Here is a 23,316-nt window from a genome sequence, read left to right as displayed (position 1 = left end):
CTGTGGCTGAGTCTTTGCTTGGCAGTCTCTAAGGCCTCAGGTATGGACAGCTTGTTGTATATGTATATATATGTATACATATAAATATACATATATATACATATATATTCAAACTGAACTTTTGACACTTTTTGTTCAAGTTGAAGGCAAACAGCCAACAACAATATTTCAAGAAAATATTTATGTAGAAACATAAATTGTGGATGAAAAGAGTCAAGTGTATTATTGAAATGTTCCACTGTATAAATCTAAATGACCTCAAAGCTGCTTCTGTAAATACTTACCAACAAACTTCAGAGATGTATCTGTCCTATACTGTAAAAAGTTACTTAAAAAACTGCTTGCTGTTGTAGCTCTCAAAAGTATCTGATGTTCATTGAATCATTCCAACCTAAAGAATCTCTCTTTATGAGACAGGTTCTATAGAATGTTGCAGAGTAGCTACATTATAACATCAGTTCTGAACATTCCATTCCACACACACTGTGTGTTTCCAGCATCTCCTCAGGGGCCCCAGGGCAGCTGGTGGCCCTCCACTGAGCCCACAGTTCATATATATATATATATATATATATATATATATATATATATATATATATATATATATATATATATATATATATATATATATATATATTAAATGTGGTGTTATTAAATTAAAGGTGTTAAAAGTGTTATTATTGTGTTGTTCAGCTGAAACAGAAATGCTGTTTCCTCTCACATGCAAAGTGGCGTTGATCTATATAAAGGGCCAGTTCATCAAAATAACAAAGCTGATCATATTGGATGTTGAAATGCTTCTGACTGATGCATCATTCTCTTCCACAGAATGTTTTAGAGAAAATCTGTGATCCATTCTTTTACTGTGTATGTTTATACCGACCAAAAAAGTTTGGAAAAATGTGTGACTGCAAGTGCATTACAAGTTTCAGCATCAGCATTGTTCCTGTTTGAATTCACAGTTGTGGTTGTGATGCCCTACGAATGAGTGTATTAAGGGAACATCACAGTTATCATGTGTGAGTTGAGCCACCCTGTACATATCACTGTACATTTTCTCTTCAGTTCCATCTGAGGTATACGGGTGTGCAGAGACCTCCAGGGTTGAGACAAATGTTCTGATGTGCCACGCCACAAGTTTTCACCTAAAAGAGCTGAAGGAACAAGCGTGCTCTAACTGAAGACGATGGCCTGATGAGCTCAGGAGTTTGGTCAAATAATGACAACACCTTTTAGAGAAGAGACAAAGGCTCTGCAGGAGAAGATATCTGAACTTTATAAAACAGGAAAAGGACATAAAAAGATATCCAAGGATTTGAGAATGACAATCAACAGTGTTCGACTCTAATTAAAGTTGAAAATAAGGAATTCTGTTAAAACCAAGCCATGTTCAGGTACACCAACAAAATATTTCAGCCATAACTGCCAGGAAATTGTTTGTGATGCAACAAAAAATCCACAAATAACTTCAGCTGATGTACAGGACTCTGAGTGGTGTGGCTGTTTCAAGGTGCACAGTAAGGAGGCACACAGAGCAGCCGGCTTACAATATGCCAAACAGGACAGAGACAAGCCTCAAAACTTCTGGGACAAAATTATTTGGAGTGATGAGACCAAAATTGAAGGTTTTGGACACAACCATAAATGCTACATCTGGACAGGAGTCAGTCAACAAGGCCTTTGATGAAAAGTTCATCACCCCCGCTGTGATACAAGGAGGTGGTTCGCTGATGTTTTGGCTGTGTGAGCCACACAGGCACAGGGAACCTGGTCAAAATTGATGGTGAGATGAATGTAACATGTTATCAGAACATACTGAAAGAAAATGTGCATTCATTAGCATGGAAGCTGCACATGGGACGCACTTGGATGTGCAAACATGATAATGATCCAAATCACAAGGCTAAGCCAACCTCATTGGATACAACAGGAAAAAAGTGAAGGTCCTGGAGTCTCCTGCCCTCGGTGTCATTGAGCCAAGATCTCAAACATGCAGTTCATGCGACAGAGCCTGAGAATTTACAGGAAGTGCAGGTGTTTTGCCCAGAAGAATAGGCAGTTTTACATCTGAGCAAATAAAGTGCCTCATCCCCTCTACCACAAGACTTCAAGCTGTCATTGATGTTAAAGGAGGCGATACACGGTATTAAGATCTCGGCTATGTAAACTTTAAAACAGGGTCATTTGGCTAGTTTCTATGCCACTATAATTACAGCTAATTATAGTACTATAATTACTATAAGAACTGACACAGGAACTGATCCATCATCAAATGATAGACACAAACATTTCACCACTTGAATGAGACAAATTTACTGACCAATTTCCCCGTTTAAGTGCATCACAGACCCATCATGAGCCCTCAAACACTGAACCCAGGTCTGCTTTAGACTGAGTCTGATAGATGAGTAGACAGCTGTGAGAGAATAGCGCCACACACAGGAGACATGACGTGCTGCCATTCTTCTGTCATTTCTAATCATCTTTTTTCCTTCCTACCTTTTCTCTCAGTAGGAACAGGCTACTTCCTATAAGTAGGCACAAAGGTGCAAAATAAAAATAAAATTATAATAAACTAATTTTTAAAATGTAGTCTTTAGTTGGATAAATTGGAACTAAAAGAGTTAAATGGCTCTAAAATTTCCAAGAATTAAAAAATAAAATAAAAATTTAAGTAGATATAAAGTTCCACGGTTTGCACCGTTGCATGTGAACTTGTAGAAAATGAAGTTGGGGGACAAAAGAAACCGTTATCCAGCTGATCTCATGCACTCAGGAGGAGGAGGCAGCAGGCGAGCAGTCCTTCGTCTCAGGCAGACACGGAGAGAAAACCCGCTCCAACAGGCTGAAAAAAGCGGCTTTCTGAACGAGAAGAGGTTCTGCTTTGGACCCAGGATGTTCCTCATCGCAGTTCTTGTCCTTTTGGGAAATGCGCTGACGGTAAACAGCGGTGAGTTACTGTCCTGCAGGCGGCTTCAAAGTGAAAGTAAAAAGTGACGCTGTTTAAAATTCATACGATGGTTTTATTTTACTTTGTGATGGATCGTTAATTTGACCCATTTTAACGCTTTGACAGTGCTGTGCACACATGGTGCGTAAAAACAAAGAGGAAAAAACCAGTTTATTGCTCAGATGTTCACAATCTGTAACTGTACCCACGGAAACTCCGGGTTAGTTCATCCTGAGATGAGGGAGTGGTCCAATACTTCTTATTTTCCCATCCCCCCATGAATCTGCAGAAGTCTTTACCAGTTAGATGTTAGTATGTTATTTGTCATATGTAAAATGGTGAATATGAGTGAGTAATCATATGTTGGTTCACACTGATGTTAATGCTGGCATCTTATTGGAGATTATGTGAAGCTTTTAGTGACAATGAGTCTGACCTGAGTTTCTAGAACTAAACTGGACTAAACGAAGTTTAAGGTGAGCTCATGGATGCAGACAGCAGATGGAAAACTTTATCTACTGAGGGAAATTGAAGTTGGATATAAATGATTAGTTTTAAGTTCCTCTTTTCTCCAAATGTCATGGTTTGCATTAACCATTATCAGCGAGTCAGTGCAGCTGCGTTAAAACTCTCCTCCTGTTTTCATCTCGAACCTCATGTTGGACCTCCATTGACAGTGTTTTTTCTTTTTTAATTATTATTATACACACACACTTAATGTGGAATTTTGGAGTGTTTGTAGCCTGTTCATGATCTTTTTAGACAGACAGGACTGCTTTATGTTTAGTCAAGTATGTGACAGTCATCTTTACACAGCAGAAACGCAGTTTTGGTCAGCATGTAAAGCTTTTTCTTACCCATACCTGACTCACCACCTTATCTTCAGAGTAATCAGTAAATAGATAAGAGCTCATCCTAAACACGAGTCAGATGTGTTTTCCTACCTGTGTGACTTTCAGAGAGTCATTCCCTCCGTTACATCTACATGGCGCTCTCCAAACCTGTTGGACTTCCAGGGATCCACCAGTTCACAGCCATGGGTTTGCTAGACGACAGGATTATTGACTACTATGACAGTGAGAATCAGATGAAAGTTCCCAGGCAGGAGTGGATGAGAGAACGTTTACCTGCTGATTACTGGGAAAGAGGCACACAGTCCCGTAAGAGCAAGGAGCAGTGGTTCAAGGTCAACATCAGAATCCTGATGGAGCGAATGAGGCACAATGACTCAGGTAAGATCCACTAAACCCTAACCCTATAGAAAAATGCTTCAGCATACAGTATCAGTCAAAAATTTGGATACACGTTTGTCTGGTACTGTACAATTCGCTTCCACCTTGGCCCGGGCCTTTCTGTGAGGAGTTTTCATGTTTTCCTCGTGTCTGTGTGGGTTTCCTCCGGGTACTCCGGATTCCTCCCACAGTCCAAAGACATGCAGTTACTGGGGTTTAGTTCTCTGTGTTAGCCCTGTGACAGACTGGTGACCTGTACAGGGCGTAACCCGCCTCTCACCCTGTGACAGCTGGGACAGGCTTTATCACTGCTTCCTAGCCAATAGTTTGCAGAATGGTCCAAGTTTGTGCTGGGATAGCCGGCGTCTGACAAGGTAGGCTCCCTGTTGCCTCTGGTTTCCTGAGGCTCTTGCCCTTTGCCACAGCAAACTGCATCCATTTTCGTTTTTCTCTCTTTCAGGTGCTGTTTGTTTCTTGAATGTGTTTTGTTACAGATGCAGTAGTTTGTGACACATCATGTTTTACTTGTGCTCTTAGGTTGTTTGCATCGTTTTCTATTCCCCCAAACACCCCCTTTTTTTCTTCTTCTTCTTCTTCTTCTTCTTCTTCTTCTAATCAACCTAATCTGCCCCTCCACAACTGTCAGCTCCTGCAATGCGAAAGTGATATGAATGTAAATAAGAAAGAAAGAAAGACTAGAGGAGCCTATAGAGACTCTATAGAGCTACTCTTGACAGTAAATGTGTTTGGAACAATAGAGCATTCAGACCATCATTCTGCTTGCTCAAGCTGCCAGACAGGACAGGTTTATTAAAAAAAAGAAAAAAAAAAAAGAAAATTGCTTCAGTTTGAAATCAGAGTTTTCCCTGCTTATGTGCTTAAATCAAGAAGTTTAATGATTTGATTCATGCTCTGGTTTCACATACCTCATCTTGTTGCCTCTGAATTTGTATTTGCCAATTTATTGTTCTTTATTTATTTATTTCACTCTCCTGCCTTTCAGACCTTCATGTTCTTCAGTGGATGCACGGCTGTGAGGGTGAAACACAGCCTGACGGCACACTCAAGTATGTCCGTGGCTTGGACATGTACAGCTACGATGGAAACGACTTCCTGTCCTTCGATGAGAAAAATGGGGTCTGGGTCGCCTCGATTAAGGAGGCAGAACCCACCAAGAGGAAGTGGGATGGTGTCCGGGTCCTGACAGAGTACACCAAGGGCTACCTGGAGAATGAGTGCATTGATTGGCTGAGCAAGTTTGTGACTTATGAGGAACAACACCCAGGAAACACCTGTATGAATGACACCAAATGTTTTCTGTATTTTTATTATTATGAGACTTTAAAGTGGTGGCTTTGTGTGTAATTATGGTTTAATAATATTTACCCAGTGGAAACAAAATTACAAAGAGGAGATAAATGAACGAGTGCCTTTCCAAGTGCTTGGTCACTCTATGTAATGTCACTGTAATATAACCATTCTCTTTCTCACACACACACACACACACACACACACACACACACACACACACACACACACACACACACACACACACACACACACTCTGATTTCAAACCATGCAGAAGTCCAGGCACAAACCTGTGTGTGTGTGTGCCCATGCACACCATGCAACACAAAACGATAGCATGGCAAGAATTTCATGCATCAGTGAGAAAATGAGCTCTAAAGTTCTTTGATTGGCCCGACATCATCGTCCATCGGTACCCTGGCGGTGTGATCAGATGCTGCTGAAGAAACAGCAGACACGTGCAAAACTCAGAGACTACAGATGCTAAACACTTTTGTGTAGAACTCAAAAACTAAACTAAATGCTAGCATGTCACAAGTCTGCCACAGCTCTTTGGGGTTATCTTTAAAGAATACTTGACTTGTAACCTGTAATATCCAGTAATATTTTTACTTGAAATGCTTGTCCATAAAACAGGGTTTGGAATGTGTCATTAGAAATGTGTTGCTGGTTTTAGTGTCAGCAGTGTGTCTGTTTTCAGTAATAGTTGTGATTGATTCAGTCTAGGTACAGAGATAGTTGTTGTGTGTTGAGCTCTTCACATTTTCTCTTTCCAGCTCCACCTGAGGTGTACCTGTTGGCAAAGAACTCCATGGAGGACACAAACGTCAGGCTGACGTGCCTCGCCACAGGCTTCTACCCGGCAGACATCGTCCTGAGGATCAAGAAGAATGAGAATATCCTAGCTGGAGAGGACGGCCTGATGAGCTCAGGAGTTCGTCAAAATGAAGACGATACCTTCCAGAGAAGAGACCAGGTGGAGGTTTTAAGGTCTGACCTGTCTGCATACAGCTGTGAAGTCATTCATGAGGCATCGAATGTGAGCATTAATTGGGGTAAGAAACTTATTATTGTTTTTGTCAAACTTCTGTTGTTTTTTTATCTTTTTTGGACCCATGTTTGAATTCAGAATCCATTATTAATATATTCAGGCCCTGAAATTCATAGACATAGACAGACTTTGTCATTCAAAATTACAGCATACAGTGCGCATTAGAATAAAATTGCGTTGCTATAGGCTCAGATTCTTTTTGGAGGAACAGCAGCAGTCATACAGTGTAGTGCAGAGTACAAATATATATATATATATATATATATATATATATATAGTCCGTAGTGCTGCACTCGCATCTCCCAGTTCTCATCTTGAGTCTACTTATGCCTACCACAACTACACAACAGGCTGTCCATACCTGACCCTTAGAAACTGCCAAGCAAAGACTCACAGCTTTGGCTAGTTGCCCGAAAAGGTATACGAGACAGATAGAAGCCAGAAGAATAAACCAGATGTTCTCCACCGAACCATCCAAGGTGTACTCTCAGTGGCAGGGGAACAATATGAGAAAAGCACCCCAACAAGGCTGGAGGAAGTTGCACTTTACATAGAAGCTGCACGCCGGAACTGTGAGGAAAATGAGTGACAGAAAACATAAAGCACAAAAAGTGTGTGCAATTTGTCACACAGTGTGTCTTCTAGCTAAAAGAACAGCTGCTGTATTTCAGGGAGAGCAAAGAATGAGCGATAACTTCACTCAGATGGAGAAAGATGTAAGAAACAGGTAGAAACGTCCTCCATAGAGCTATTTTTACTTCCTTACTTCGAGTAGATTTCAGAGCCGGTACTTTTTTACTTTTATTTAAGTACAGAAGTTGAACCAGTACTTTAACTTTTACCAGAGTAGTTTTTAACACAAGTACATGTACTTCTACTTAAGCACAGAACTTCAGTACTTTGGCCACTTCTGGAAGATCTGGACAACACCAGGCCCTAACATGATACACACCTAATGACTAAAGAAGCTAACTGCAATCCACAAGCACCTGGCAACACAAATGAACCAGCTGCTAGGGGCTAAGACACACTCAGAATAGCTGACTGAAGGCCGGCCGGGCCTGATCCCCAAGGACCCCCAGAAGGGACCAGTCCCATCCAACTTTCAGCCCATAACCTGCCTCAGCACAACATGAAAATTCCTGTCAGGGATGAGCAGGCACGTGGCACAATACATGAGCGGGGCCCAGAAAGGAATTGGCAGAGGACCAGGGGAGCAAAACATCAGCTACTGGTAGATGAAGCAGTCACTCGAGACTGTAAGACCAGACTGGCCAACCTGTGCCCCGCCTGGATTGACTACCAGAAAGCCTATGACTCGATGCTGCACACATGGATCCTGGAATGCCTAGAACTATATAAGATCAACCGGGCAAGAACTAAGTGGGAGAACAACACTATAGGCCAACTTCAAGCCAAGTGCACAAGTCAACATCAAGTGCAGGATTTACCAAGGAGAGGCTCTGTCCCCACTGTTGTTCTGCATAGGCCTGAATCCCCTCAGCCAGGTCATCAACAAGACTTGCTACGGATACCAGAATGGAACAAATATCAGCAACCTCCTCTACATGGATGACATCAAGCTGTACGCTAAGAGTGAACGAGACATCAAGTCACTGATCCACACCACCAGGATCTACAGCAATATCAGAATGTCATTCAGACTGGAGAAGTGTAGTCAGATGGTAACTAGGAGAGAAAAAGTAGTCAGAACTGAGGGGATTGCACTACCAGAAGGCAACATTGCAGACATCAAAGATAGCTACAAGTACCTTGAGATCCCACAGGCAAATGGGAACAATGAAGTGGCCGCTAGGAAAGCTGCAACTTCCAAGTACCTGCAGAGAGTAAGGTAAGTCCTAAGAAGTCATGGAAGGACAGGCCTCTGCACGGCATGTACCACCTGCAGATAGAAGAAGTGGCTGATATTGAAAAATCCTACCAATGACTGGACAAAGCTGGACTGACAGACAGCACAGAGGCACTAATCATGGCAGCACAGGAACGAGCTCTGAGCACAAGATTGACAGAGGTTGGGGTCTACTGCACCAGGCAAGACCCCAGGTGCAGGCTGTGCAGAGATGCCCCTGAGACAATCCAGCACATAACAGCAGGGTGCAAGATGCTAGCAGCCAGGACATACATGGAATTTCTTTTGTCTTTATGTCATTAATAATCCTTAAATTGATAAAATATCACTGAATATAAAAATGCTTGTTTTAAGTTCAGAAAACCCACATATGTTGTATCTACATGTCAGGATCTGGTTATTGTAGACATTTATCATCGGAAGCTGTAAACACTCATAAAAACATTAGAAATACACACACTGGTTTGATGGTGTACCCTAATCATGCTTGGATTATCAGAGAAAGTTATTTTTGGTACCTGTCAGTTTCCCAGTATATATTAGTGCATATTTGAATGTGTGAATAAGACGCATTAACTTGAAGAACTTTGTAGAAAGGCACTTTATGAAGTTCAGTCCATTCACTTCGTTTTCAGCGCAGATCTGCCACGTCCAATATGGCGAACACGCTGACATGTCACAGCAACAGGCCACCCCTTCAATGTATGTATATCTATGGTCAGAGGAGCCCAGGTGGGGGTGGGGTGCTGTCTCTTTGATGTTGCAGTAAGCCTGATCCAGTGTGTTGCAGATTTCACATACTGGTGGAAGTGAGGGAGTACAGTTTTCATCCTGGTCTGACTGAGGTCTCCAGCCACAATGAAAACTCGCTCTGGATGTGCAGATTGCAGTTCACTGATGGAGTGGTGGAGAACATTTAGGGCAGGGATACTCAACTTGATCTAGCCGAGGGCCACATTTGGAAAATGAGAAGTGGCCGAGGGCCAGTCATTAAACTACATTCATATAAAATGAGCAAACTTTAAAAAAGACTGATAGCTTGTGCTCATATTTTGATGCATTTTATTAGCTCCACTGCAATTCAGCAAGATATATTTTGAACCATCTTGAACAGCATAGCTGGAACGTTTCCTATTATGCAGGCAAATATTGGACAAATTCAAAAATGAAAATGATTATTAACAATTCTTAGGCATAGAATGAACATATTTCAGCTCTTTTGGTGTAAAAGCTGTTTATAAAATATATTAAACACATAACTGCACAGTGCAAGCCACCAAATGTAGGAAAAGTTCAGAAATACAATTTTTTTTAAAAAGCTGCTTTACTATATTTCAGTTATTTTAAAGTTTGGAACAGACAGCACAGGTATGTAATCAGATGTTTATGTTTTAACCTCTTCATGCATCACATACTATTAGTTATTGACTACATGCTTAATGTGAGGTAACATCTCATTTCCTTTGAGAGCTTACTGAAGTTTGGTTTCTGAGAGATCAAGGCAATATGGTTGACATGTGAGTCGGTGAGTCTATTGCGCTTTTTGTCCTTAATTAGATTCATCACTGAAAACCCCGACTCGCATATGTAAGTGGATCCGAACATTGTCAAAATGTATATAGCGAGTCTTTTAGAGTTCGGATACTGATGAACAGAGTGTGCCCAAAATTCACACAGTCTCTCCTCTCTGAACTTGGCTTTTAGGACATCATTAGCCTGCATCTGGACCAGTTCCAGCTGGAAAGCGCCCTCACTGATAGCAGGCACAGCGTTTTTTGCCTCTGCTGGGCAGCTCCCGGTGACAGCAACGGCGAACGGGTTGCGCACAAACAGTAGCAGTTGCTGTGGGATTTTGAAGTTGTGAAGCCGCGATCTGAAGTTCTCTGACAGATTTTTTAACAGTGCTACCATTCGTGACAGCACAATCCCATTTGTAGGAACATCACGCAGGGTAGGGAAGTGAAGTTTTTTCCCCTCTATGTCCGTCACGAATACGCCCAAGGTTGTCTGAAAAGCGCTCACTTTTTCAAAGAGCTCTCCCACATCCGAATCCCCACCTTGGAGCTGCAGGTTAAGATGGTTCAAGTGATTAGTGATATCACACAGAAATGCAACCAGAGCCACAGATTCCTGATCTTGCATAAACTGAGAGAACTCATCTGCTTTCTTTGTTTTTTGACCGGAAAGAAATTCTGTGATTTCTTTGCGCAGTGCAAAGAAGCGCTGTAGGACTCGCCCCCTGCTCAGCCATCTGACATCATTGTGCTGTAGTAGGTCTGAATATTGAGCTTCTTGCTCCTGTAGTAGCATTTTGAAAAGCCGGTGCTGTAAACTTGAAGTTGAGCGAATGTGATTTACAATTTTGATCACTGTGTCCATCACTCCTTTCATTTCACCAGACAGTTTGGCACACAACACCGTCTGGTGAATGATGCAGTGTAGTGAACTAACTGTGGGGTGGTCCGCTATGAGACGTGATGCTAAGCCCCTCTCTCGTCCTATCATAGATGGCCCACCGTCAGTTACAAGGAGGTTGATTTTATCCAGCTCCAGAGAATTCTTATCAAAGAAACTTTTCATAGAATTGTACATGGCCTCACCTGTTGCACTGCTCTTGATGGGAAAAAGGCACAGCAGCTCCTCTTTGAAAAGCTCCCCGTTAAAATACCTCACAAACACGGACAGCTGTGCAGTGTCTGTTGCATCTGTAGACTCGTCCATAGCTATTGACATGTAATCCACACACTTCAGTTCAGCAAGTAAAGTAGAAAAACTGTCCTCATACAAAGTTTCTAGTCTCTGTGCCACCGTTGAATCCGAAAGCTGAACCTGCTTCACGCGGTTAACGATGTCCTCTTTGTGTTTGTCACCGGCAAACAACTCCTCCACGATTCCCAAAGTGCACACTTTCAAAAGCTCAGCGTCCACAAATGGCTTGCCCTTTTTAGCCAGCTCCCAGGTTACACACAGTGAAGCAGCGGTGGCTTTTTCAGCAGCAGTAGTGGAAGTCGTCAAGATTGTTGATGTGGTAGCATAAGACAACTTTAAGGCCTCAGTCTTGTCTTTTCGTGCAATGCTACCAACCGGGAAAGCTGCACTGAAGCTAGCATGTTTTGACTCGTAATGCCGCTTAATGTTAGCAACTTTGCATACGGCAACTGTCTTTTGGCAAATTAAACACAACGGTTTTGCGTTGGCATGAGGTGGCAAAATGAATGCAAAATCATCTGTCCATTTGTTATTAAACTGTCTGTTTTCGACGTCAACCTTTCTCCGCTTACTAACCTCACTCATTTTTTGCCAAGATATTCATTTAAGGACACGTCTTTTCCTCGCAGATCAACAGTGATTCTTGACCTGCGCAAACTGTTCACTACCTTAAAGGCCCAAATCATTGGGACCTAAAGGGCCGTGTACAAACTAATGATTCAGAGGACTCGTCTTACAGACAGTTCCCTTTGTGAACACAAGGGGGAATTATTCAGCATTTGTTACACAATAAAAGGGAAAACGTGTAAATTATTTTAATTTTGAGCAATTACAAGAAATGGCCACGGGCCGGTCACCAGCCAATCACGGGCCGGATTTGGCCCGCGGGCCGTGAGATGAGTATGACTGATTTAGGGCTTCTCTGGCATTTGCACTGGGCAGGATATACACTGCTGTGATGAGGATGACAGAAAATTCACTTGGCAGATAGAAAGGTCTACATTTTATAGTCACTAGCTCCACGTTAGAAGAGCAGTGGCTTCAGTGTGTTTGATTGTGCATCACACACACACACACATGCATTTGTATATCTGATGGTATCTGATGACTGGCAGGGTAGAGGCCCTGACTGCCCAAATCTTGTCCTTCCCATTCAGCTGACTTTTCAGAACTTGCTTTCTGCACCTACTCTCTGCAGGTACTTGGCAGTTGCAGCTTTCCTCGTGGCATCTTCATGGTTCCCATTTGCTTGTGGGGTTCAAAGTTACTTGTAGATGTCCCCAGTGCCTGAAGGTTTCCTTCTGGTAGTGCAGTTTCCTCATATTAGGTTCATATTGCTAGTACAAGGTTGCACTGGTTCATAGACTTCATGGCAGAGATTAAACAAGGGGTTGGAAACATTCCTCAGAGTTTGTTTATGTTGACATGACCAGGCACACAGTTGCTGCAGATTTGTCGGTTGCTTCCATGATGACAATCTCCCATTCCAGCACATCCCAAAGGAGCTCTGTTGGATTGACTTCTGGTGACTGTGGAAGCCATTTGATTGCAGTGAACTCATAGCCATGTTCAAGAAACCAGTTTGAGATGGTCTGGGCTTTGTGACAACTTTGTGAAGTGTGCCAAGAAAATATCCCCTATGGCACACCAGCAACACCCTGATAAAAAGCTGATGCAACGTTGGATGGATCCTTGCTTTCATGTTCATGCAATATTTGATGCCATATATTTCAACTCTCTCTTTACCTCTGTTTTTTTAACAGGTGGATCTTCTGTTGTTCTTGTTCCTCCAACAAGTAAGCTTCTGTGCTCTCTCTCTCTCGAACTGCCTCTATTGAGATTGATTGGTATTAAGTTATCTCATTTTGTATCTGTATATTTTAACACTGTGTTTCTTAACAGGTGGATCTTCTGTTGTTCTTGTTCCTTCACCAAGTAAAAGTAAGTGCATTTTTATAAATTTCTACCAGAACAGCTGTTAATTACAGCATTAACAAAAACAGACAGACAGAAAAACTGAATAGACTCTTGGACAGATTGACAGTACTGTCTATTTAGGATGAAATTAGAGAATATCAGGTGTCACAAATAACCAAAGGAGAAATCTGAGGTGCTATTTACCACCAGTGTGATATTGTGTTGGTCCCCCTTTTGCTGCCAGAACAGCCCTGACCCATGGAGGCATGGACTCCACTAGACCTCTGAAGGTGTGCTGTGGTGTCGGCACCAAGATGTTAACAACAGATCCTTTAAGTTCTTGAAGCTGCGAGTTTGGGCTTACATGACTGGACTTGCTTATCCAGCACGTCCCACAGATGCTTGATTGGACTGAGATCTGGGGAATTTGGAGGCCAAGTCAACACCTGAAACTCATTGTTGTGTTCCTCAAACTATTCCTGAACCATTTTTGTTCTGTGGCAGGGTGCCCAAAGAGGCCACAGCCATCAGGGAATACAGTTTCCACAAAAGGGTTTACATGGTCTGCAGCAATGCTTTAGGTAGGTGGTACATGTCAACATAATATCCACATCAGTGATGTGTGGCAGTGAGGCACTGACTCATCTGAAATTGGAAGTTTACATATATGAACCCAAAATAGAAGCTTATATTTCAATTTGAATTATGCTAATGATTAATTATGCTGTAGCCCCTTAACTGGCAAGGGCCCGGTGACGGGCCGTTTGTAGTCCCTTTTATATGGCAGGCTAGACCCTCCCATTTTTATTGACACGTTATTCGGCCAATCATGTAACTGGCTGCACCAAATCACCTGACAAAGCTACGTGATGCCCTCTGAGTATTATTGGCTCTGGGAAACCCATTTCTTAACATGATTGGCCGAATGAGGTGTCAGTCAAAATGGGCGGGTCTAGCCTGCCATATAAATGCACTTCATTCGGCCCGCGGACCAGACGCAGCCGGTTAATAGGCTATGAAATGGGTTGTTCAGAGCCAATAATAACCAGAGGGTGTTATGTAGTTGTTTCAGGTGATTTTTTTTGCTGCCAGTTAAGGGGTTAATCAAGTCCATACTGTTCAACAATGATGGCAAGAAAAACAAAATATTTATTGTAAGGTCAAACTTGTTTTGGGGGTGGGGGTGGGGGTGGGGTTCTCTTTTTAAATAAATGTAAAAAAAAAAATATTATCTTACCTTTATTTGAAAATGAAGTCCATTTGCCTATCCTGCTGCTGGGACAGCACTGCCCTCTCTGCCTCACCCTGTGTATTTTCACCGTGCATTTATGACCGATCACAAAGAATAAACATTCATCCAGTATATTAGACAGACTGTGGAACATCAGCACGTGCAGCACATGTGTAAGCAAACATGTATCTTGGCGATATAAAGAGAGACAGCAACGGGCATGCGCCAACCGCCTGCTTCATTTATCGTATGTGATACAGCACCACCAGAGGTGAGGCACAGCACTGTCCTGGCTCGCCGTATTTCTTCCATGTGTTTGAACAGGCAGTGCCTAAATTCCGCAATTTTGATCATTAAAGTGTTGAAATAATTCTATAAGACAGTTTTATGGAAAAATCAAGTGGTAAAATGTATTTTCTCTCATCATTGTTAGTATTTTACCTGTCGTGATGACAGGGGAGGCACTGACTCACCTGCCTCCCCTGACTGCACGTCACTGATCCACACGGATGGCAGAACCCAAGGTCTCCCAGTAGAACATTGCCCAAAGCATCACATTGTCTCTGCAGACTTGCTTTATCCCGTGCACCCCACCTGCACCATATACCGTGTAAGTAGAGCACTGCTCCCTCTCCTGAGTTGCCCGATGGTTTGCCAGAATCACTTTGAGGTCAAAAGTCTTTTTTCCATGGCCTCACCAAACTCCTCCTACACCTGAGTTTTTGCTTGATCAACCGCCCAAGCCGTGTTCCACTTGACCTACCGGTACCATCAGCTGTCTCTGAAGTCCCACAGGCTAACCAAGCCTAACAGGACTCCTTCTTCATCTGACTTTTCAGAACTTGCTTTCTGCACGTAGTCTCTGCAGGTACTCTCTGCACAGACTCTCTGCACCTACTCTCTGCAGGTACTCTCTGCAGGTACTTGGCAGTTGCAGCTTTCCTCGTGGCATCTTCATGGTTCCCATTTGCTTGTGGGGTTCAAAGTTACTTGTAGATGTCCTGAGTGCCTGAAGGTTTCCTTCTGGTAGTGCAATTTCCTCATATTAGGTTCATATTGCTAGTACAAGGTTGCACTGGTTCATAGACTTCATGGCAGAGATTAAACAAGGGGTTGGAAACATTCCTCAGAGAGTTTGTTTATGTTGACATGACCAGCATCACACAGTTGCTGCAGATTTGTCGGTTGCTTCCATGATGACAATCTCCCATTCCAGCACATCCCAAAGGAGCTCTGTTGGATTGACTTCTGGTGACTGTGGAAGCCATTTGATTGCAGTGAACTCATAGCCATGTTCAAGAAACCAGTTTGAGATGGTCTGGGCTTTGTGACAACTTTGTGAAGTGTGCCAAGAAAATATCCCCCATGGCACACCAGCAACACCCTGATAAAAAGCTGATGCAACGTTGGATGGATCCTTGCTTTCATGTTCATGCAAAATTTGATGCCATATATTTCAACTCTCTCTTTACCTCTGTTTTTTTAACAGGTGGATCTTCTGTTGTTCTTGTTCCTCCAACAAGTATGCTTCTGTGCTCTCTCTCTCTCGAACTGCCTCTATTGAGATTGATTGGTATTAAGTTATCTCATTTTGTATCTGTATATTTTAACACTGTGTTTCTTAACAGGTGGATCTTCTGTTGTTCTTGTTCCTTCACCAAGTAAAAGTAAGTGCATTTTTATAAATTTCTACCAGAACAGCTGTTAATTACAGCATTAACAAAAACAGACAGACAGAAAAACTGAATAGACTCTTGGACAGATTGACAGTACTGTTTATTTAGGATGAAATTAGAGAATATCAGGTGTCACAAATATCCAAAGGAGAAATTTGAGGTGCTATTTACGACCAGTGTGATATTGTGTTGGTCCCCCTTTTGCTGCCAGAACAGCCCTGATCCATGGAGGCATGGACTCCACTAGACCTCTGAAGGTGTGCTGTGGTGTCGGCACCAAGATGTTAACAACAGATCCTTTAAGTTCTTGAAGCTGCGAGTTTGGGCTTACATGACTGGACTTGCTTATCCAGCACGTCCCACAGATGCTTGATTGGACTGAGATCTGGGGAATTTGGAGGCCAAGTCAACACCTGAAACTCATTGTTGTGTTCCTCAAACTATTCCTGAACCATTTTTGTTCTGTGGCAGGGTGCCCAAAGAGGCCACAGCCATCAGGGAATACAGTTTCCACAAAAGGGTTTACATGGTCTGCAGCAATGCTTTAGGTAGGTGGTACATGTCAACATAATATCCACATCAATGATGTGTGGCAGTGAGGCACTGACTCATCTGAAGTTGGAAGTTTACATATATGAACCCAAAACAGAAGCTTATATTTCAATTTGAATTATGCTAATGATTAGTTATGCTTTAATCAAGTCCATACTGTTCAACAATGATGGCAAGAAAAACAAAATATTTATTGTAAGGTCAAACTTGTTTTGGGGGTGGGGGTGGGGTTCTCTTTTTAATTAAATTTAAAAAAAAGTATTATCTTACCTTTATTTGAAAATGAAGTCCATTTGCCTATCCTGCTGCTGGGACAGCACTGCCCTCTCTGCCTCACCCTGTGTATTTTCACCGTGCATTTATGACCGATCACAAAGAATAAACATTCATTCAGTATATTAGACAGACTGTGGAACATCAGCACGTGCAGCACATGTGTAAGCAAACATGTATCTTGGCGATATAAAGAGAGACAGCAACGGGCATGCGCCAACCGCCTGCTTCATTTATCGTATGTGATACAGCACCACCAGAGGTGAGGCACAGCACTGTCCTGGCTCGCCGTATTTCTTCCATGTGTTTGAACAGGCAGTGCCTAAATTCCGCAATTTTGATCATTAAAGTGTTGAAATAATTCTATAAGACAGTTTTATGGAAAAATCAAGTGGTAAAATGTATTTTCTCTCATCATTGTTAGTATTTTACCTGTCATGATGACAGGGGAGGCACTGACTCACCTGCCTCCCCTGACTGCACGTCACTGATCCACACGGATGGCAGAACCCAAGGTCTCCCAGTAGAACATTGCCCAAAGAATCACACTGTCTCTGCAGACTTGCTTTCTTCCCGTGAACACCACCTGCACCATATACCGTGTAAGTAGAGCACTGCTCCCTCTCCTGAGTTTGCCAGAATCACTTTGAGGCCATCCAAAAGTCTTTTTTCCATGGCCTCACCAAACTCCTCCTACACCTGAGTTTTTGCTTCATCGACCGCCCAAGCCGTGTTCTACTTGACCTACCGGTACCATCAGCTGTCTCTGAAGTCCCACAGGCTAACCAAGCCTAACAGGACTCCTTCTTCAGCTTGGTGGCTCCCTTCACCTTTGGGTCAGGCATTACCACCACGACAGGCACCAAGCAACTTGCAACTGCATCTCCTTGCAGCAGCCTCAACAATGGAGGTGCAGAACACAGTCCACCCTGCCCGGTGACTCCAAGATAGCTGGGTAATCTGAACTGTTATTTGGTGCGTAAGCACCAACAACAGTCAGGACCTGTTCTTTGGCCCAAAAGCGCAGGGAAGCAGCTCTTTCAGGCCCTTGTCTCTGCTTTGGGCTGTGCCAGACTGGGCACCACAGGAAGCTGCCAGATTCTCTCTCTTGAGCTTCCTTCCCAGTCCTGGCTCCAGGGTGGAGCCCTGGAAATTCTATCCCGATCAGGGTAAACTGGTCAGGAAAAACTGTTCTTTTGATGTGTGTTTCATAGGGGGTTGTCCTATAGGGTTGGTCTTTGTCTGGCCCCTCACTCAGGAACAATTTTCCATGGGAAATCCTACCAGGGGACAAAAGCTCCTGGACAACCTAGCTCCTGGGATCACTGAGACACACAAACCCCTCCACCACAATAAGGTGGTGATTCATGGAGGAGTGTTATGAAGAGATAATTAGTGTTCTTCACTTCACCTGTCAGTGGTCATAATGTTATGCTTGAGAGAAGGTCTTATCCTTTTATGTTTTCCTACCTTTCAGACAGTCGTTCACTCACTTACATCTACACAGCACTCTCCAAACCTGTTGGACTCCCAGGGATCCACCAGTTCACAGCCATGGGTTTGCTGGACGACAGGATAATTGACTACTATGACAGTGAGAAACGGGTAAAAGTTCCCAGGCAGGAGTGGATGAGAGAGCGTTTACCTGCTGATTACTGGGAAAGAGGCACACAGTCCCGTAAGAGCAAGGAGCAGTGGTTCAAGGTCAACATCGGAATCTTGATGGAGCGAATGAGGCAGAATGACTCAGGTAAGATCCACTAAACCCTAACCCCTATAGAAAAATGCTTCAGCATACAGTACCAGTACCAGTCATTCAATTCAATTCAGTTCAATTCAATTTTATTTATATAGCGCCAAATCACAACAAACTGTCGCCTCAAGGCGCTTTGTATTGTGGGTAAAGACCCTACAATAATACAGAGAAAACCCAACAGTCAAAACGACCCCCTATGAGCAAGCACTTGGCGACAGTGGAAAGGAAAAACTCCCTTTTAACAGGAAGAAACCTCCAGCAGAACCAGGCTCAGGGAGGGGCAGTCATCTGCCGCGACCGGTTGGGCTGAGGGGAGAGAAAGACATGCTGTGGAAGAGAGCCAGAGATTAATATCAATTAATGATTAAATGCAGAGTGGAGTATAAACAAAGTAAATAAGGTGAATGAGAAACAGTCATTATGTGAACCCCCCAGCAGACTAGGCCTATAGCAGCATAACTAAGGGATGGTTCAGGGTCACCTGATCCAGCCCTAACTATAAGCTTTATCATAAAGGAAAGTTTTAAGCCTAATCTTAAAAATAGAGAGGGTGTCTGTCTCCCGAATCCAAGCTGGAAGCTGGTTCCACAGAAGAGGCGCCTGAAAGCTGAAGGCTCTGCCTCCCATTCTACTCTTAAGTATCCTAGGAACCACAAGTAAGCCAGCAGTCTGAGAGCGAAGTGCTCTGTTGGGGTGATATGGTACTATGAGGTCTTTGAGATAAGATGGTGCCTGATTATTCAAGACCTTGTATGTGAGGAGAAGAATTTTAAATTCTATTCTAGATTTAACAGGGAGCCAATGAAGAGAAGCCAATATGGGAGAAATATGCTCTCTCTTTCTAGTCCCTGTCAGTACTCTAGCTGCAGCATTTTGGATCAGCTGAAGGCTTTTCAGGAAGCTTTTAGGACAGCCTGATAATAATGAATTACAGTAGTCCACCCTAGAAGTAATAAATGCATGAATGAGCTTTTCAGCATCACTCTGAGAAAGGATGTTTCTAATTTTAGAAATATTGCGCAAATGCAAAAAAGCGGTCCTACATATTTGTTTAATATGTGCATTGAAGGACATATCCTGGTCAAAAATGACTCCAAGATTTCTCACAGTGTTACTGGAGGCCAAAGTAATGCCATCCAGAGTAAGTATCTGGTTAGACACCATGTTTCTAAGATTTGTGGGGCCGAGAACCAGAATTTCAGTTTTATCTGAATTTAGAAGCAGGAAATTAGAGGTCATCCAGGCCTTAATGTCTTTAAGACATTCCTGCAGTTTAACTAATTGATGTGTGTCATCTGGCTTCATTGATAGGTAAAGCTGAGTATCATCTGCATAACAATGAAAATTGATGCAGTGCTTTCTAATAATACTGCCTAAGGGAAGCATGTATAATGTCAATAAAATTGGTCCTAGCACAGAACCCTGTGGAACTCCATAATTAACCTTAGTGTGTGAAGAAGACTCCCCATTTACATGAACAAATTGGAGTCTATGAGATAAATATGATTCAAACCACTGCAGTGCAGTACCTTTAATACCTATAGCAAGCTCTAATCTCTGTAATAAAATGTTATGGTCAACAGTATCAAAAGCTGCACTGAGGTCCAACAGGACAAGAACAGAGATGAGTCCACTGTCAGAGGCTCTAAGAAGATCATTAGTAACCTTCACTAATGCTGTTTCTGTACTGTGATGAATTCTGAAACCTGACTGAAACTCTTCAAATAAACCGTTCCTCTGCAGATGATCAGTTAGCTGTTTTACAACTACTCTTTCAAGAATCTTTGAGAGAAAAGGAAGGTTGGAGATTGGCCTATAATTAGCTAAGACAGCTGGGTCAAGTGATGGCTTTTTAAGCAGAGGTTTAATTACAGCCACCTTGAAGGTCTGTGGTACATAGCCAACTAATAAAGACTGACTGATCATTTTTAAGATTGAAGCATCAATAATTGGAAAGACTTCTTTGAACAGTCTAGTAGGAATGGGATCTAACAAACATGTTGCTGGTTTGGAGGAAGTAACTATTGAAGTTAACTCTGAAAGATCAACTGGAGCAAAAGAGTCAAAACAAATACCAGCAGTGCTGAAAGCAGCCGAACATGAAGAATAATCTTTGAGATGGTTATGAATAATTTTTTCTCGAATGTCTAAAATTTTATTTGTAAAGAAATCCATGAAGTCACTACTAGTTAACGTGAAAGGAATACTCGGCTCTACAGAGCTCTGACTCTTTGTCAGCCTGGCTACAGTGCTGAAAAGAAACCTGGGGTTGTTCTTATTTTCTTCAATTAATGATGAGTAGTAAGATGTCCTAGCTTTACGGAGGGCTTTTTTATAGAGCAACAAACTCTTTTTCCAGGCTAAATGAGCATCTTCTAATTTAGTGAGACGCCATTCCCTCTCCAGCTTTCGGGTTATCTGCTTTAAGCTGTGCGTTTGTGAATTATACCACGGAGTCAGGCACCTCTGATTTGAAGCTTTCCTTTTCAGAGGAGCCACAGTATCCAAAGTTATACGCAGTGAGGATGTAAAACTATTGACGAGATAATCGACCTCACTGGGAGCAGAGTTTAGGTAGCTGCTCTGCACTGTGTTGGCACATGGCACTGAAGAGCATAACAATGAAGGAATTAGATCCTTAAACTTAGTTACAGCACTTTCAGAAAGACTTCTACTGTAATAAAACTTATTCCCCACCGCTGTGTAATCCATTAAAGTAAATGTAAATGTTACTAAGAAATGATCAGACAGGAGGGGGCTTTCAGGGAATACTGTTAAGTCTTCAGTTTCTATGCCATATGTCAGGACAAGATCCAGAGTATGATTAAAGTGGTGGGTGGGCTCCTTTACATTTTGAGAGAAGCCAATTGAATCTAACAATAGATTAAATGCAGTGTTGAGGCTGTCATTCTCAGCATCTACATGGATGTTAAAATCACCCACTATAATTATTTTATCTGAACTGAGCACTAAATCAGATAAAAAGTCTGCGAAATCAGACAGAAACTCTGAGTAAGGACCAGGTGGATGATAGATAATAACAAATAAAACAGGTTTTTGATTTTCCCAATTAGGATGGACAAGACAGAGTCAGGCTTTCAAAAGAATGAAAACTTTGTCTGGGTCTTTGATTAATTAATAAGCTGGAATTGAAGATTGCAGCTAATCCTCCTCCTCGACCTGTGCTTCGAGCATTCTGACAGTTACTGTGACTCGGGGGTGTTGATTCATTTAAACTAACATATTCATCCTGCTGTAACCAGGTTTCTGTAAGGCAGAATAAATCAATACGTTGATCAATTATTAAATCATTTACTAATAGGGACTTGGAAGAGAGAGACCTAATGTTTAACAATCCACATTTAATTGTTTTATTCTTTGGTGCAGTTGATGAAGCTGTATTATTTATTGTTTTTGAATTTTTATGCTTAAATAGCTTTTTGCTGATTTTAGCTTTGGTTTTTGGTGGTCTGGGAGCAGGCACCGACTCTATGGGGAGGGGGTTTTGGGGGGAGGGCAGGAGGAGAGAAGCTGCAGAGAGGCGTGTAAGACTGCAACTCTGCTTCCTGGTCTCAACCCTGGGTAGTCAGTTTTTAGGAGGGTTAATAAATTTGGCCAGATTTCTAGAAATGAGAGCTGCTCCATCCAAAGTGGGATGGATGCCGTCTCTCCTAATAAGACCAGGTTTTCCCCAGAAACTTTGCCAGTTATCTATGAAGCCCACGTCATTTTTTGGACACCACTCAGACAGCCAGCGATTCAAGGAGAACATGCGGCTAAACATGTGGCTCCTGGTCTGATTGGGGAGGGGCCCAGAGAAAACTACAGAGTCCGACATTGTTTTTGCAAAGTTACACACCGAGTCAATATTAATTTTAGTGACCTCCGATTGGCGTAACCGGGTGTCATTACTGCCGACGTGAATAACGATCTTACCAAATCTACGATTAGCCTTAGCCAGCAGTTTCAAATTTCCATGAATGTCGCCTGCTCTGGCCCCTGGAAGACATCTGACTATGGTCGCCGGTGTCTCTAGCTTCACATTTCTCAAAACAGAGTCACCAATAACCAGAGTTTGTTCCTCGGCGGGTGTGTCGCCGAGTGGAGAAAAACGGTTAGAGATGTGAACAGGTTGGTGGTGTACCCGGGGCTTCTGCTTAGGACTATGCTTCCTCCTCACCGTCACCCAGCCGGCCTGTTTTCCCTGCTGCTCGGGATCTGCTGGGGGGGAGCTAACGGCGGCTAAGCTACCATGGTCCGCACCCGCTACAGGGGCCTGGCTAGATGTAGGATTTTCCAGGGTGCGGAGCCGAGTCTCCAGTTCAGAAAGCCTGGCCTCCAGAGCTACAAACAGACTACATTTATTACAAGTACCGTTACTGCTAAAGGAGGCCGAGGAGTAACTAAACATGTGACACCCAGAGCAGGAAAGTGCAGGAGAGACAGGAGAAGAAGCCATGCTGGTAGTGAGTCGGCTAAGGGCTAAGCTACTAGCTGAGCTAAGCTAGCGAATTTCTAAAAACAAATAAAGTGAGTAATGTGAATACAGGTGATTCAGCAAAGAGTATGCTATTTAAAGTAGGTGAAGATTACACTAAAATATGTTATTATCCAGATAAATCGAGTTATACAGATATAACAGCTAACAGACAGCAAAACACTGTGCTCCGAAACAGGAACAGGAAGTGATACAATACCGCAGTGAGAGCCAACACCGAGCACCTTCTGGTCATACAGTCAAAGGTTTGGACACACCATTTGTCTGGTACTGTATATAGAATTTCTTAACA

The 23,316-nt window shown here is 42.6% G+C and overlaps 1 protein-coding gene across 6 annotated transcripts in view; it reads left to right on the top strand.

Annotated features, from left to right (window-relative positions):
* The first annotated feature begins 2,723 nt into the window (after positions 1 to 2,723).
* Positions 2,724 to 23,316, top strand: part of LOC115787836 (uncharacterized) — a 64,903-nt gene continuing 44,310 nt past the window's right edge. For 5 of the 6 annotated variants that reach the window (XM_030740580.1, XM_030740578.1, XM_030740581.1 and 2 more), the window contains exons 1-8: positions 2,724 to 2,950; positions 3,910 to 4,182; positions 5,186 to 5,476; positions 6,268 to 6,546; positions 12,885 to 12,917; positions 13,024 to 13,062; positions 15,759 to 15,791; positions 15,898 to 15,936. In XM_030740580.1, the coding sequence (XP_030596440.1) occupies positions 2,725 to 2,950; positions 3,910 to 4,182; positions 5,186 to 5,476; positions 6,268 to 6,546; positions 12,885 to 12,917; positions 13,024 to 13,062; positions 15,759 to 15,791; positions 15,898 to 15,936 (1,213 nt within the window). In that variant the 5' untranslated portion in view covers position 2,724. The remainder of the gene's footprint in view (positions 2,951 to 3,909; positions 4,183 to 5,185; positions 5,477 to 6,267; positions 6,547 to 12,884; positions 12,918 to 13,023; positions 13,063 to 15,758; positions 15,792 to 15,897; positions 15,937 to 23,316) is intronic. The other variant, XM_030740577.1, reaches the window with a different exon arrangement.

The sequence above is a fragment of the Archocentrus centrarchus genome, chromosome 11 (genome assembly GCF_007364275.1).
Source record: "Archocentrus centrarchus isolate MPI-CPG fArcCen1 chromosome 11, fArcCen1, whole genome shotgun sequence".
Taxonomy (NCBI): Eukaryota; Metazoa; Chordata; class Actinopteri; order Cichliformes; family Cichlidae; genus Archocentrus; species Archocentrus centrarchus.
This window is presented reverse-complemented; position numbering and strand designations above follow the sequence as displayed.